The 16938-nt window shown below is 45.1% G+C and overlaps 1 protein-coding gene across 1 annotated transcript; it reads left to right on the plus strand.

Moving 5' to 3' along the window:
* Window positions 1–15609: 15609 nt before the first annotated feature.
* On the plus strand, window positions 15610–16702 carry LOC125553733 (aspartate and glycine-rich protein-like). The gene has a single exon (XM_048717459.1). It carries the CDS (start codon window positions 15647–15649, stop codon window positions 16478–16480), a length of 834 nt encoding a protein of 277 aa, XP_048573416.1. The 5' UTR covers window positions 15610–15646; the 3' UTR covers window positions 16481–16702.
* The last annotated feature ends 236 nt before the right edge of the window (window positions 16703–16938 follow it).

Below are 16938 nucleotides of genomic sequence, written 5' to 3' on the forward strand. Positions count from 1 at the left end.
ATCAACGTCCGGTTCTTCCTCTCCGCAACACCGTTTTGTTGAGGGGTGTAGGGTGCGGAATATTGATGCTTGATCCCCTCATCACTAAGAAACTCATCCAAGGTGTAGTTCTTGAACTCGGTGCCATTGTCACATCTTATTGTCAAGATCTTTGCATTGTGTTGACGTTGTGCTTCATTTGCAAAGTCAATGACGGTTTGTTGGGTCTCGCTCTTCCTCTTGAAGAAATACACACAAGTATATCTTGAATAGTCACCCACAATCACCGAGCAATACTTCCTACCCCCAAGACTATCAAAGGATGGAGGACCAAAGAGATCCAAGTGAAGGAGCTCCAAAGGCCTCTTCGAGTAAATGTTAGTCGTGGGAGGGTGAGCCTTCTCATGAAGCTTTCCTTCGATACAAGCACTGCAAGCACGATCTTTAGCAAAACTAACATTCGTTAGTCCACGGACATGGTCCCCCTTGAGAAGACTTTGCAAAGATCTCATATTGACATGGGCTAAACGGAGATGCCAAAGCCATCCCACATCAACTTTAGCCATTAGGCACGTCGCGGTCTTAGTGGGTCGCTCCAAAAAGTTAATCACATATAGAGCGTTCTCGATATGCCCAACAAAGGCTACTTTAAGAGTCTTGATCCACAAGAGGGCCACGGTATCAATATCAAAGAAACTGGCAAAGCCCATGATTGCAAGTTGACGAATGGAAAGTAAATTGTATGCAAGGGACTCAACAAGCATGACCTTCTCGATCATGAGATCATGAGAGATGACAACCTTGCCAAGTCCCAATACCTTAGAAGATGAGGCATCACCCCACTCGACATTGGTGGGCATAGATGGAATCTTGCGCACATCCACCACCAAGTCCTTGCTTCCGGTCATATGATTTGTAGCTCCACTATCGAGCAACCATGATCCCCCACCAGAAGAAAACACCTACAAGAGATCAATGCTTGGTTTTAGGTACCCATTTTGTAAGGGGTCCTTTGATGTTAGTAACAAGGGTCTTAGGAACCCAAATAGACCATTCAATGTACTCATGAGGAGAACCAACAAATTTGGCATAGACATGCCCATCACAAGCACGACATAACACATAAGAAGGATTAAAGTCGCCGGCTTTGTTGGGAGGGGTGGCATTGCCCTTTTTGACGCCGCCACCCTTCGCATTGTTCTTCTTCTCCTTGGAAGCACTCTCTCCCTCCTTCACAAAAGTTTGCTTGAGAGGAGGAGGTTGTTTGGTCTTGTTATCCTTCTTCTTGTTCTTGGGCTTGGGTGCGAACCCAATCCCCTCGTTGGCCACAACTTCCTTTTGATTTCTCAAAAGGTCATTTAGGTTCTTCTCACCTTGTATGCACGACACAAGGCCTTTCTCAAGTTGCTTCTTCAACTTAACATTCTCCTCAATAAGATGCACATGCTCACAACAAGGGTTAGTAGCATTTGCATTATCAATTAACACCATACGAGGAAATGTGGCTTTCTCCTTGGTGAGCTTCACTTGGAGTTGATCATGAGACTCCTTGAGGGTAGCATGAACACCCTTCAAGACTTTGTGAGCCTTATCGAGAATGTCAAACTCCTCTTTTTTTCTAGCAAGATCAACCCCAAGCTTTGCCTTCTCGGGGTTTAGCACATGAGAAACAACAAGAGCATGATCAAGATCTTTCTTTAATTTAGCATGATCATCGTTGTGAGACTCCTCAAGAGCCAAACGAAGACCACGCTCTTCCTCAAGAGCATTGGAAAGATCTAAAATCTCATCGGCATAGTCATGACTATGCTCCACCATCTTAGAGATGGTATCTTCGTGAGCCTTGATCATGTCATTGGCTTCACCAAGTTGTTCCAAGAGAGCAACAAAGTGCTTCTTGGATTTACCCATGAGTTTACCCATAAAGGCCTCAAACTCATTCACCTCCACATTAGTTCCCTCATGTTCATCAATGCTATCTGTCGAAGAAGGATGATTAATGATGGTAGTTTTGATGTTGGGGGTTACCTTGTTGGTGGCTTTAGACATGAGGCACTTGGCGGTGATGCTCTCATTGGGTGAGTCAAAGAGAGACACCCGTGGAGTCGTCGCAATGGCAATGGAGGCCATGGCAACCGACTCACCATCTTCATCATCGTCATCATCCTCATTATACTCTTCTTGTACCACCAATGCATTGGGAGGAGTCTTCTTGGTGAAGTTGCTCTTGTTGGGGAACAACTTGGCCTTGTCCTTTCAGATGAGCTTGCCACCATTGTCTTCCCTCTTCTCATAAGGGCACTCTGCAACAAAGTGGCTTACATTGCCACAATTGAAACAAGTCCTCACTCTTTGCTTGCCCTTTGTGCCACTTGAATTATTCTTGTTGAAGTTGGACCTTGAGTTCTTCTTGCTCCAAAATTGCCTTGAAGCAAGGGCCATGTGTTCATGATAGGCATACTTCGTATCTTTGAGGTTGCTCTCCTCTTCTTCCTCTTCATCCTCTTCCTCCACACTAACCTTGGCGTTTAGAGCAAGGTTGGGTTTCTTTACTCTTTGAGAGCGAAGTACCGCATTGTCGGCGGTATTGTCCAAGATGCTCATAGCAACGAACTCATCCTACACATCACTTGAGGACAAGGTGTGGAAGTTCGGCCTTTGACGAATGACGGAGGACATGGCTTTGTGGTAGGGCATCATTGCCTTGAGGAATTTGCGCTTGATCCAATTGTCATCCTGTCGTTGCTTCCATGATCTCGGAGCAAGACCGCGAGTTTGGTTACCCTCCGATAGAGCTCACGAGGTTCTTCATCTTCTTCCATTGCAAACTCATCGGCTTCATCTTGCACCACTTCATAGTTGGAGCGTTGAATGCTTGCGCTTCCCCGATAGAGGGAAACCACTTGGCGCCAAGCATCTTTGGCCAAGGAGTAGGGCCGGGGATGAGGAAGGTCTTCGGGTGGGATAGCTTCTTGAATGATGAAGAGAGCATTCTCATTGAATTGATTATCCACGGCTTCTCTTGGAGTGAAGTTACTTCGGTCATGCGGATAGAAACCTTCTTCAATGATTCTCCAACGGTTAGTGTTCACATGATTTAAATGACGCTTAAAACGATAGACCCAAGAATCAAATTCTACATTCTTCTCAATCTTAGGGGCCGGGTCGGCATGATTCAAATGAATGGAAGGGAGAGGTACACCATAGACAAGTGGAGGTTCCACATGGGCAAAGATGCCGGTGCCACTTTTACCAGTAGAAGGAAGGGCTTTCTCGCTAGTAGCTTCCCCCTTGTCGGAGGTAGCATTCGTCACCTTGTTGGCGGGATCACCCACTTCCAACGGTGCGGTGGATAGTTTAAGCCCTTCTAAGAATTCATTAAACATGCCTTTGACCTCGGTCGTCATGGAGGTTTTCAATGTGTCCAACGCCACATTGAACTCCTCATGAGAGACCGCGGTTCCCCCATCTCCCGTAGAAGTTACCGGATTTGCACCGGAGTGCTCCTCCTCACCTTCTACAACGTCAACCATACTCTTTGGACGGTAAAGTCCTTAATAAAGAGACGAGGCTCTGATACCAATTGAAAGGATCAATATAGTTGACTAGAGGGGGGTGAATAGGCAACTAACAATTTTTAGCTTTTCTTTAACAATTTAAACTTTGCATCAAAGTAGGTTGTCTAGATGTGCAACTAAGTTAGCAACCTATATGATGCAACAATGATAAGTACACAAGCAAGCAAGAGATATATCACAAATAAGTTTGCAGAAGTAAAGGCATGAGATAACCAAGAGTGGAGCCGGTGGAGACGAGGATGTGTTACCGAAGTTCCTTCCCTTCGAAGGGAAGTACATCTCTGTAGGAGCGGTGTGGAGGCACAATGCTCCCCAAGAAGCCACTAGGGCCACCGTATTCTCCTCATGCCCTCACACAATGCGAGATGCCATGATTCCACTATTGGTGCCTCTGGACGCGGCGACCGAACCTTTACAAACAAGGTTGGGGCAATCTCCACAACTTAATTGGAGGCTCCCAACGACACCACGAAGCTTCACCATAATGGACTATGGCTCCGTGGTGACCTCAACCGTCTAAGGTGCTCAAACACCCAAGAGTAACAAGATCCGCAAGGGATTAGTGGGGGGAATCAAATTTCTCTTGGTGGAAGTGTAGACCGGGGCCTTCTCAACCACTCCTGGGCAAATCAACAAGTTTGATTGGCTAGGGAGTGAGATCGGGCGAAAATGGAGCTTGGAGCAACAATGGAGCTTAGGGTTGGAAGAGGTAGTCAACTAGAGGAAGAAGACACCCCTTATATAGTTGTGGACAAAATCCAACCGTTATCCACCTAACCAGCCCGCGACATGCGGTACTACCGCCCCTGACTAGCGGTACTATCGTAAGGCCATGTGGTACTTCCGCCCCTGACCAGTGGTACTGCCGCAAGGCCATGCGGCACTACCGTGAGGGACCGCGGTACTACCGCAGCAGCAGCAAGAGGTAGGGCAGACCTGTAGCACAAGGCAGGAAACTCCTAGCCTGGGAAGAGCGCGGATGAATAAAAATACATCCATGCCTACTTCCGCTAGAAAACAGACGATGCAAAAATCCGACACAGTACTGCCACTGAGGAGCGGTAGTACCGCCTGGCAGCTGAGCCAGGCCGTGCGTGGTACTACCACGCACGGGGTGCGGTACTACCGTGGAGGCGCGGATGTAAAAAATTACATCCGCCCCTACTACTGCGATGAAGCGGCACTTGGCCTGGGGGCCACGGTACTACGGCTCCGGAGGAGCGGTACTACCGAGGGCTCCTGCGGTACTACCACGCCGAAGTATGGTACTACCGCAGGTGCCTACGGTACTACCGCTCCAGGGAGCAGTACTACCGCAAGCCCATCATCAGCAACCAGGACAAAGCAAAGAGGATAAACGGATGATGCTCCAATGCGAATGGGAAAGGAGGAGACAAGGAAGAAAACGTGTACGTGATGATTCCACCCGAACATTTCCAACGCGGACCCCCTCTTAATAGTACGGCTTTCCTATGACTCAAATCTACCAAAAAGAAACGTAGAAAAACGCCATCTTCAATAGTCTTTGAGGGGCACCAAACCGTCTTGTGCCTTGCGATGAAACGTTTGGGAAACTCAAGGCACATGATTCGTCCGCACAAGCATTGTCATCAATCACCAAAACACCTTAGGGATAAATATGCCCTTACAGAAGCCATCTAGCTAATAACTATGGACCCGAAGGTCTGTGGTAAACTACTCACACATCATCGGAGAGGCTATGGTGTTTCTGTAGAAGCCCTCCGTGATCGATTCCCCCTCCGGCGGAGCACCGAAAAACTCCCCAACATGGGATCTCACGGGTACAGAAGGTTGCGGCGGTGGAAATAGGGTTTCGTGGTGCTCCTGGATATGTTTGGGGTATATGGGTATATATAGGAGCTGCGAGGGTCCCACGAGGGTGGGGGCGTGCCCTCCTACCTCGTGGCCTCCTCGCTTCTTTCTTGGCGTCCACTCCAAGTCTCCTAGATCACGTTTGTTCCAAAAATAACTCTCCCGAAGGTTTCATTTCGTTTGGATTCCGTTTGCTATTCCTTTTCTACGAAACACTGAAATAGGCAAAAAAACAGCAATTTGCACTGGGCCTTTGGTTAGTAGCTTAGTCCCAAAAATAATATAAAAAGTTATAATAAACCCCATTAAACATCCAAAACAGATAATATAATAGCATGGAACAATCAAAAATTATAGATACGTTGGACACGTATCATCGGTTACGGAGAAAGGAATCTTCATATCAAAACGCCAAGCTTGCCATCCATGCAAAGGAGAGTCCCATCCGAACACGGGGGAAGGCCTTCTATCTTGTATCTTCACGGCCCATCAGTCCGGCCCATGTCACATAGCCCGGACGCCCAGGGACCCCCTAATCCAGGACTCCCTCACTCTTCAACATCAGTAGAACCAACAAACTTGGGGATGGTGAACTTTGGTTTGCCCAGTCCATCATCATCACAGTTGGTTGGTTATGCAAAAGCATCATCATCAAATCAACGACACGCACCAAGAGGACCAAATCCACGGCCTACGGGCATGGCACCAGCACGGCCACTAGCACGACCTCCATTACCACGACCACCATCTTGGCCAGCAACAACCGGCTCGTGTGGAGCTTGCCCATCCCGATTAGCTTGCTGTAATTGTGCACAACATGCTGCAGCACATTGTACATTGGCAGCATTAGCAGCTGCAACACCATCATTACCACCATGAACACTAGGTTCACCATCATCATCATCATGCTACTGATTTTGTTGGCGATCAACGGACTGGTGCAACGCAGCCAAAGCTTGCTGCAAGGTAACTAGAGTCCCCTGAATTTGAGTAACTTGCCGTTGTGTTGTTGTGATGGTTTCTGTGGCATCCTTTAGGTCTAACTCCATGTTCTGCACATTCTCATTTATAGGATCGGTTGCACACTGAATTTGTTGTTGAAGATGATCACGAAGAGCTTCATATTCATTCCAATGCACTGCGGATTTAGGATCCTTTTTCTGCTATACATCAAAAGACTCGTCGGACATGATTAGGTGATTAGTACTCACAGAAATATAGTGTATGTGAAAAACTCTCAACTCACTCAAAACTGAAAGAAAACAAGGTATCTTACCATTCCAAAGTGAATTAGAAAAGCTTACCAACTTGTATGGGCAGAACGTGCATGGATGTGATGTAGCGAATACCGAGGGTGAAAACTATCACACAACAAACCAGGGTATATGGTGGAGCTTGGTTGGAATACCTATCAACACCAATTCACAAATCCTAGTGCTGATGGTATGATAAAAAGACCCACAGAAACACACACACGGTGGAGATAAGTGGGGCAAATGCAACTCTGAAACTGGGCTCAAAATTCTGGAATGTCGGAGTAATGCTCGTGTTGCAAATGCACATGAGAGACTCTAACAAATCGCTCAATTTACACGGTCACAAGATTGCTCATTCTACTAGTGCAATGAACGTGGCAGAAAAATTGAACAAACTCTTCAAAAATATATGCAACTTTCAAGTGTAGCTTTCTTTTCCTCCTTTTTTGTCGTATTCTTTTTCTTTCTCTCTTTTTTTATCAGTAGCCTGAGCAATTAGTAACCAATCTGATTTTGCCAAAACAAAATATGCACTCTCCAAATTCCTATATGAGCAGCCCGTAGAGCAAAGGATATGCTAGTCTCAATAGGAAAGTGTTATGCAAAAGAAGAAAGTCTGACTATGGTTATCAAAGGAAACACAATCTGATTCATATAGTTAATCTAATTAAGATGATAAGGGGTGGCCCGATCTTCTCAGTGAGCGGATGATGTCGATGATGAACTTGCTGGATAACTTGTGAGATGCTCTCGAACTCTCCGGCTGTTCCCCCGTTGCCAATGCAACAGATCTTCAACCCTATGGATATTCGCAACACCACACACTTGCGCACGTAGCCGCCGACCACGAAGCGGTTCTGCAATCTCCCAATTTCCAATGGAACGACAGATAGCACTTGACTTTTAGTAGCAAATACACCCTATCGAAACAAATTTGGTGTAGGTAAATATTCCTCATCGATGCAAAGAGGAGTATGAGTACAGAGGAATGCTTAAAGCAATTCAGTCTGATATGAGTTTAATCAAAACGTGGTCTAACCCTAAAATCCACGACTTACAAGTGTATATAAAGACCCCTGGACGTCCAACATAGTGTTGGGGTCAAAAACCAAGATATCTCTAACTCTCGTAACTTAAACGAATCTATCTAGAAAACTGGCAGCAACAACTGTCGTATTGTTTTGGGGACTGCGACTTGGTCACCGTGAATCGCGGGCTGCGAGTATACAATTTGGAAAGCACACGAGTCAAGCTTTCCAAAGTGTATTTAAATGCCTTATTTGGAGCATAGACACGGATTCTGCACGTATATCAATTGCGGGCCTCCTGGCTGTCAATCCGAGTCCGGTTCTGATTTTCCTTCTGTTTATGTTGTGCACCCGCCTCCCTCTCCTCCCTCTGCACTTGTTGATATTAGACATCAGGAGACGTTCTTCTTGCTGCAAATCTTCATCTCCAGGTGCCAACCTTGTCTTCTCTTCAAATCTGATCATACAAACATGCAATTTAACATCCCAAAATTCTAAATTTTGAAATGTTATATTAAATAAATATATTTGATTGATTGTTTGATTGTGGTGTGGTTGCTTGTGTGAAATTGAGTGAAATTCAAAACGTTTTGAAAGTTAAAATGAGAGGGAATAAAATGACATCCCAAAACTTTCATTTTTTATGATCTCCATGAATTCAAATTCTTTTCAGAAACAAAACCCTAGAGAGAAGATGACATGATTTCGTCCATTTAATTAAATGAAAAAGGGGTTTGAAAATATTTCAATTTCATTTGGAAATATTTCAAATTCAGAAACTTCAAGCAACTCAATGATTTTCATGAGAGAAGATAAAATGACTTCTTCAAAACATATGAAATATGAGTTGGAAATTTAGAAGGATCAAATTTAAAATCCTTTTAGAAATTATATTCAATCTGGAGTTATTTAGGTTTTATTCAAATTATTTTTCTCCAAAGATAAAATATATGGAAAATAGGGTGATTCCCTACAATAGAAAATTGGAGAGAAATACATTTGAAATCATTTTGGTATTTTTAAAATGATTTTTATTGGGTTTTATTGCATTAGTAGCACTATTTGCTTTATTTAAAATTTTACGGATTTTATTGGGCACTAGAAAAATGTTCATGTTTTAGAAAATCTTTTTCTCAAAATTTTGATATATAATATGGCTATATAGCATTTATAGTTTGTTTTGTTTTGTTTTATTCTTTTTATTTGTCTTAAAAAAACTTCCTCCGTCGCCGACTGGGCCGGCCCAACTAGCCAGCCAGGCCCAGCCCAGCGCGCCGCACTGCCCTTCTCCGACCTCGGGACGAAGTCCCGAGCCAGCACGCCGCCGTGGCCGACCCGGCCACCTCCGCCGCCGCCTTGCCCCCTCTTCCAAGAAGCCGCCCCCTCCGCCGCCACTCCTCGCCCTGCACTCGCTGCACACAACCGCCACTGCCCGACGAGATCCGCCGCCGCCGCCTCCTCACATCCCCGCGCCGCAGCCGCTGCCTTCGCGCCCGTGCCGCGCCCCTCCGCCACCTTGCCGCGCGCTCGCCTCCGCGCCACGCCGCTCGCCCGCCGGAGCCGCTTCGCTGCCACAGCCCGCTGTCACCAGAGTTCGTCCTCGGCGCCGCCGGTTTTCTCACGAAAACCGCCAAACCGCCGCGAACCGGTATAACCGCCACCTGATCCGGTTTTCGTCGATTTTTCCTTTTAAATTCGGTTTTCTTTTTAGTTAGTTTTAATTTGCGAACGTTCACTGGTTATGTCTACGCAGCGAACGATTTTCGTTCTGTAGGGTTCTGTAGCGAACATTCGTTCGATAGGATTTTTTTTCTTTTTATTTTAGATTTCGGCCAGGGACCCATTAGTGAATATCATATTTACACATTAGTCCATGTACTTAAATCGGTCACTACTTTTTACTCGTTTGTCCAAATCCAACAAAACCAACGCCCACTTCTTCGTTATGATCCCCTCTATCCAGTAAAACAACTTAAACATATTTTTGAAAGTTTAAAATTTGATTTTCAAACAGTTTTGTAATTGAACTTCGTTTGATCATAACTCTAGTTTTATAACTCCGTTTGAGATGATTCTTTTTGCAAATCGAAGCTCTTGACCTAAACTTTCTGATAAGGCCAAATTCACCCAATTTTATGTTGCAAGAGCTATTCTCTTGTTTTCGAAGCTTTTTGAGATCTTTTCTTCAATTCTTTTTACATGATTGCTTATGTGTGGTTACTATTGCTTGCTTACGATAGATTGACTGGTGTGTGACGAGTAGAACTCTTAGGAGTTATGAGTGTGAATCATCTACATCAACAGTACAGGCAAGTTCACACTTTGATTATATCCCTTTCATACCTAGTTTTTATGCATTAGTTTCAACCCTTAAGCAGTGCATGGTTAGGATTTGATAACATGTGGGTATTGGGATGTAGTTGATGAGGTAGGAACCTATTGTCTTGCATTCAAACCCTGGGAGTTACTACGTTATGCTTATACTCCTATGCTATGCTCGTAGACGTGGTTTGGTTTCAGTGATTCATGACAGATCTGAGATGTTATTATTAATGGTTAACTTAAGGTGGCTACTTTAATACACATCTGGGTGGAATGGTCGGGGCACCCTGGAGCACCCAGTGGTCTGCCCGGGCACCTGGAGAACCCAGTGCTTGCCCAAGGGGATCCCGGATTACCCGTGTGATCACCCTATGGAATGCCACCCAGGCTCAAAGGGATCATAAGATTATTCATGCTAGAAACTTTTGTGTGCAGCCACAAGCCATTATGGGCTCTAGCATAGTTGAGTATGTTGCATGACCTCTTTCAGTGGTGGGCTAGCAGATGTAGGGGAAGGTAGGTGTAACTGTCCACACAGGGTAAAGAGTTAATTCTTATCAAAGACTGTGTCTCGGTCATCAGTTTCTCAAACACCCTATAGTGCGAGAAATCCAACGGAGGAGATCGAATCTTGGGGGGAAAAGTGTGGGAACCCCTGCAGAGTGTACAAACTAATCATGGTTAGCCGAGTCCCCGGTTATGGACATCTTGAGTATCTGGTTCTTGAATCATCATGTTGATCTCAACACTTTACTTAAATAAATTGGTTGGGTTGATGATTATTAATTTGGGATTGAGTTTGAGGAACCTTCTCAATGTTTTCAACAAACCTTGTAGTTAAATAAAATATATTCCTTTGTAGTAGGGAAAAATTGGCTTTATGCAAAAATAAACTTAGAGCTTTCCACCAGCCAAATATGCATGTAGTGATAGCTATTATTCATCATTATCCTATGGTGTGAATTTGCCAGTACATTCAATGTACTGACCCTTTGTGGCTGCAACGTCTCATGTTGCAGGAAACTTACGATGAGTAAGTGATACGTTAGGGTTACGATTCCTACACTCAACTTTGCCGTTGGTGTTGATGGGAACCCACAACCTTGTTGCACTTCCGCTATTTGGATTGAGGTAATAGTATTTACGTTACTTTATATATGTGATTTACCTCTGTTATAAATCCTCGAGTACTGTGTGTGTCAGCATACCGATCCAGGGATGACACTTAAGCACAGAGACTTGACCGTCTGAGGTCGGGTCGCTACATGCAAAGACTTAGGCAATATAAAATTCTGAATAACACAAATGTTAGATTCAACTAAGAGTGAATTCATGTGTTGTTCAAGTAGTTTTGCACGTGCTCTTGTAATTGGTCCAATTCTGATTTCATTGGACTTGTCATGTCCTGCAACATCATCAATGGAAAAGGATGGCAAAAGACTAGGGGTGTCCTCATCATTGTCCAAGGAAGGGCAGCACCCAAGCACCGACCCACCCACATAACAAATTATCAAAGTAACGAATGCGAATCATATGAGCATGATGAAAATTAGCTAGACAACAATTCCCATGTGTCCTCGAGAGCGCTTTGCTTTATGTAAGAGTACGTCCAGGCTTGTTCTTTGCTACAAAAATGATTGGGCCACCTTGTTGCACCTTAGTTACTTTATTTACTTGTTACCCATTATGAATTATCTTATCACAAAGTATCTGTTACTGATAATTTCAGTGCTTGTAGAGAATACCTTGCTAAAAAACACTTGTCATTTCCTTCTACTCCTCGTTGGGTTCAACACTTTTACTTAAAGAAAGGACTACGATTGATCCCCTATACTTGTGGGTCATCAGGCATTTGCAGCGGATAAGCTGAATTTCATTTCTAATATCAGTTTGAATCTTGTAATCCTTGAATTGGAGCCATATAACTCTAGAATTTGAACCTTGTAATATTTTGATCTTTTGTGGTATAATCGTTGAAATGGCATCGTATGAGACTCATATATTGGTAGCACTATTTTGACCTTAATATGCAATGGACTTAGATTTTATTAACCATTCACGAATGTGTTTACCTTGTCGATGTCATAACACACGATCTGTATAGCTTACTCGACTGCGATCCTCGACATTATTGCACATAGTTGGTTTCTTCAACCGTGTGCTCTGTAGAGCATAGAATTAATTATCGCACTCGAGTGTCCATCATCACCCTTCTGTGTAACTTTGACCTCATCACCCACGGGTAAAATTAAGACCGAAGCCATTCCACACACTTCATTTTTACAATATTTTTTGCCAATAAACGCCCACGATTTGTCCCTCTTCTAAACGACGCATGCCCAAACTAGCCGAGTGGGAAGCTTGTGTGGTAAACTGCGCGGTTGCACAGGAACATGCTCACCGATGATACATTTGGCGCCTCTTCGAGCCCATGCGTGGTCAAACGGAACGCGTGCGGTGTTCTCGAGCGTGCACTGGAATCCTCCGTTATGAACGCGGTGACAGGACGTGATGACTATAGGCCGGCCGGCCCCCATTTATTATAGCGGCCATTTAACCCTTGTGTCTCTTCAACCTTTCGACCGCGCCCCACTATTGCAAGAAGCACACCCACCATGACAAATTCTTAGATGGTATCCTCCGCGGCTCCAATGGCGCTCCGACCAGCTGCCAACGACGAGCAGCAGTTCACCATGCATGCCGTGGTGGAGACCCACAGAAGGTTCATAGAGCTCTCGGTGGTGTACACCAACAACCCGGCCTAGGTGGAGCACTGTATCCACATCATGGAGTTGTTGCTTTCTGAGGAGAAGTACAAAGTGGTCGGGTTCGACCTTGAGTACACCAGCGCTCATGCCAGATCTCGTCCCAAGGTGGTCATCGCCCAGGTGTGCGTGCGTAATCACGTCCTCATCTACTAATATTTCCTGGCCACAAGGCCTTGCGAGCGTTTCGCCAGGTTTGTCAATAGCCCCCACCACATGTTCGCTACAATGGACATTAGCAACGATGTAAAGGTGCTCAAGAATTCAAGCATCGCCTGCCAAAATCTTGTCAACATCCAGGTCCAATACAAGATCTAGGGCAACAACGAGCATGAGAAGGACTCACTGCTTCACCTCACCGAGGCCATCATCGATCCCTACTATAGAGACATGAAGGATTCCTACAATAAGGTCGAACCACTTCTAAAGACTTTAGCATTTCTAATGATCCAAATATTCCAATGGGCAATAAAAACTAATTCAGTGAAGAAAGGCTTGTCAAAACTCCTCCTAGCCTGGAGAACCAATTCAGTCATTGAATCTCCAGAGGACCTACAGAGAACCAATTAATCAATCGGCAGATAGTTCCACACTCTCACACTGAAATTACAATTAAAAAAGAGATGATCCCTATTTTCTCTTGTTTGCAAAGGGCAAAGCACACAATTTACTCCATCGTCCATATGCCAGTGCCTCCTTTCCACCACATCCTTTGTGTTCAATTTGTCCATAATGAGCATCCAAGCAAACACCTTGATTTTCATAGTACAAGAGGATTTCCATATCCAGGAAGTCAAGGGGTCAAAGAATTCATTAAGAAAAGTGTGGGAGCACATACTGTTAAGTTGAACCGTTTCTGTTCTCTTGGCTCAATGCAAATAGTTCATCCGAGTGAACTGTATGCCATATATCGCACACACATTCATCGGGCTGACCGTTTCTTTTCTGTTGCCTAATCACAAACAGTTCATCCGAGTGAACTGTATGTCGTATATCACACACACCTTCATCTGGCTGCCCGTTTCTTTTGTTCCACCTCATCAGAAACAGTTTAACAGGGCGAACTGTATGTCGTATATCGCACACACCTTGATCTGGCTGCCCGTTTTTGTTGTTCTGTCTCACCGCAAGCAGTTCGTATGGATCAACCGTATGCACCGCATCGCACACGCATCTAAAATCTGAACCGTTTTTTATGTATCTACCATCGCAAATGGTTTGCATCTTTTTGACGGTTTTTTACATCACCATTTGCGATTAATGCATCGCACGCAGTTTCGTCGAAGGGTCTCTGATTATAGGCTCACGTTAGCAGCATCCTGCAGGAGTGGTTATCGCACCACTGTTGGCAATCATTAGGTAATGTTACATTTTGTAGCCTTTTTCACCAGCGAGGGTAAGAAGTAAAACTTAATTGTGGTTTAAGATTTCTCATCGTGCTTTCAGGGCTGTGCAATCTAGTGTTAGGGGCTTCGTATCAATTTAAGAGATCAACGATGACAATTGTAGTTCAAGGGTGATGGTCCTTACTCCTTAGGGGCACATGCACGAAGACACCCGGGCTGTCATTGTCAAGATGAGGCCGACTCTTGTAGCGGGTGACGATTCCAATGTGTCGATGACTCATTCTGGCTAGTGATAGATCTAGTGGGGCACCCCCTGCAAAATTGCAAAATGAATTTTACTATGTACCTTGGACTACATATCTAACAAGTTAATGTTACTTTAAGACTACTAGATAATTGCCGTGCGTTTCACTCAATTTTTTTTGCCGTACGTTGTAACGGTGGCATAAATATTTTAATAGATTGACCAGTGATTTCCCACTATTATTACATTAGTGTGCTAAAATCTTAGCTAGTTTTGGTTTCCAATGAACATTACTTACCTACCATCTTGTTGTTAAATAATTATTTGGTAACTTATTGACTTATCAAAGTAAGTGGTACTTCTTTTGGTAAGTTAATAAGACATGGACAAATGTGTTGGTTTAGGGAAGAATTGTGGGAGGAAATTAAAGATGGGAGGAGAAAAGTCATTAAAAGGAAGGAAGGAGAACATATACAAAGTGGTTGGACATAGTAAAGGGTGAAACCAAACCTTAGGTTCTTTTTAGGTAGTATATATATATGGAGAGAGAGAGAGAGAGATTTGCTGAAATTATTATGATATTTAGACTAAAATAGACTATATAGTACTACCTTCGATCCATAAAAAGTGTTGCAGTTTGAACTAACCCCAGTCCAAAACTAGTTCAAAACCGCAACCCTTATTTTGGATCAGTGGGTGTATAAATTTTCATAAATTTTGAACCGGTTCTGGTGGAGGCATTGGTCATTCAATGGTTTAGAAAACTTGATGTAATCTTTACAGTTTCCTAAAGCATTGGGTGCTTCGTGCTTCTGGTGAGATTTGACAATTTGTATTGTACGATATGTACTTATCATTCTGTCATTTAACCAGCGGGGGTAAAAGAAGAAACACAATGTCACACAGCTTAAGAAGTGCAAACTAGCTCTAAACATGCTAAATTACGGGGACTTGTGTAAAGATTGACGAAGATAATAATTTAGAAAGTTTTGTACAACCAAATTGTCACTGGCCTGTCACCAACAATGCACGCCTGCATGCATGCATGTAAACAAGGTGGACATGGCTGAACAATCCTGGATATGCACGCCATCGTTATGAAGCACCTAACTAATTACAACCATGCACCACGCTGGGTGCATCTCCATCGATCTGGTCACTCCCTACCCGGCCTTAACCCCAACTACTTAATAATAACCTCTCTAATGCACATTACTGACTTGGTTACACATCTTTATAAGAAGTGGCCGGCATGCACTAGTGTGGCACTCCACATAGTAGCCACGACTCAGTAGATGGCGGCATTGGCGGCCCAAGTCGCGGCGCTGGCCGCCGTCCTCCTCTTTCTCCCTTCCCTCCTCGCTCCCGTCGCCGCGCAGCAGGGCAAGGCCAAGGCCTTCTGCATCAGCCAGTTCGCCATCGCTAGTCAGGCTTGCTCCATCCTGCCGCCCAGCCCCCCGGAGGACGACCATCACCACCACCACGATGATGACGACGACGACGACGACGACGACGACGATGACGAGGACGACGACGATGACGAGCACCATGGCGGTGACGGTGACCGCCGCCTCCGTGGACGCCATGGCCACGCGGCGGTCATCAACATCTCGTCCCTTGGCCTGATGGCGGCAAGCAACGACAGCAGCGGCGTTCACGTTGCAAGAAACGGCACAGGTCACCATGGCGGCAACCACACCCGCCGCGGGCGCGGGCGCGGACGCGGGCGTGGGCGTCTTCGTGGTACTGGACGCGGCCGGCGTGGGCGTGTGCGCGACGGTGATGAGGACCCCGATCATGACGACGACCACAAGGAGGACCCCGACCATGATGATGACCACGAGGAGGACCCCGACCACGACGACGACCATGACGACGACGACGAACATGATGATGATGATGACGACGACGACGATGACCACGACCACGATAACGACGACCACGAGCACCACCACGACGAGGAGCTCCGGGCGTACCGCGACTGCTGCCGGTGGCTGCAGGAGGTGCAGAAGGACTGTGTGTGCGAGGCGCTCCTGCGGCTGCCGCCGTTCCTCGTGAAGCCACAGCACAAGTACGTCGTCCGGGTGGGGCGGACGTGCCGGATCGTCTACCGCTGCGGCGGCGTGTAGCCAACTGGCCGGTTCACACGTTTGGTTAACTGCACTCATTGTCCCTGCTTCCTCTCTACGATTACGTGCATGTTTTGCTCTTCAGTCTACGTAGATGGATAATTAGGTAGGCAGCACGTATGGATCGGGTATAGTTTTTCTACCTAGTATTGTCCTCAAAGTTTTTCGATGTGCTTCCATTCCGACAGACTAATTGATAATAATACTACATGTTGTCCTCACAAGGAGTTTAGTAGTAAGTACTATCTATGTATTGTTTCTACACGCATGATGCGTGTTTGACAAATCATTAATCAAGGGACAAAATTGCAGTTACAGATTATTAGAACAAAGAGAGGAGAGAAACCACAAAAAACAATAATTAGATAGCCACATATAAGGAATGCATGGAAACCAATGATCTCTACTACTAAAGGATAGTTTGTTAGTTTTTCACTTTCATGGTTTCCACCCGTCCA

Source organism: Triticum urartu, chromosome 4 (assembly GCF_003073215.2).
Source record: "Triticum urartu cultivar G1812 chromosome 4, Tu2.1, whole genome shotgun sequence".
NCBI classification, from domain to species: Eukaryota; Viridiplantae; Streptophyta; class Magnoliopsida; order Poales; family Poaceae; genus Triticum; species Triticum urartu.

What these genes read in the sequence shown, in the direction of transcription:
- LOC125553733 (XM_048717459.1), top strand. Translation starts at nt 15,647, where the DNA reads ATGGCGGCATTGGCGGCCCAAGTCGCGGCGCTGGCCGCCGTCCTCCTC.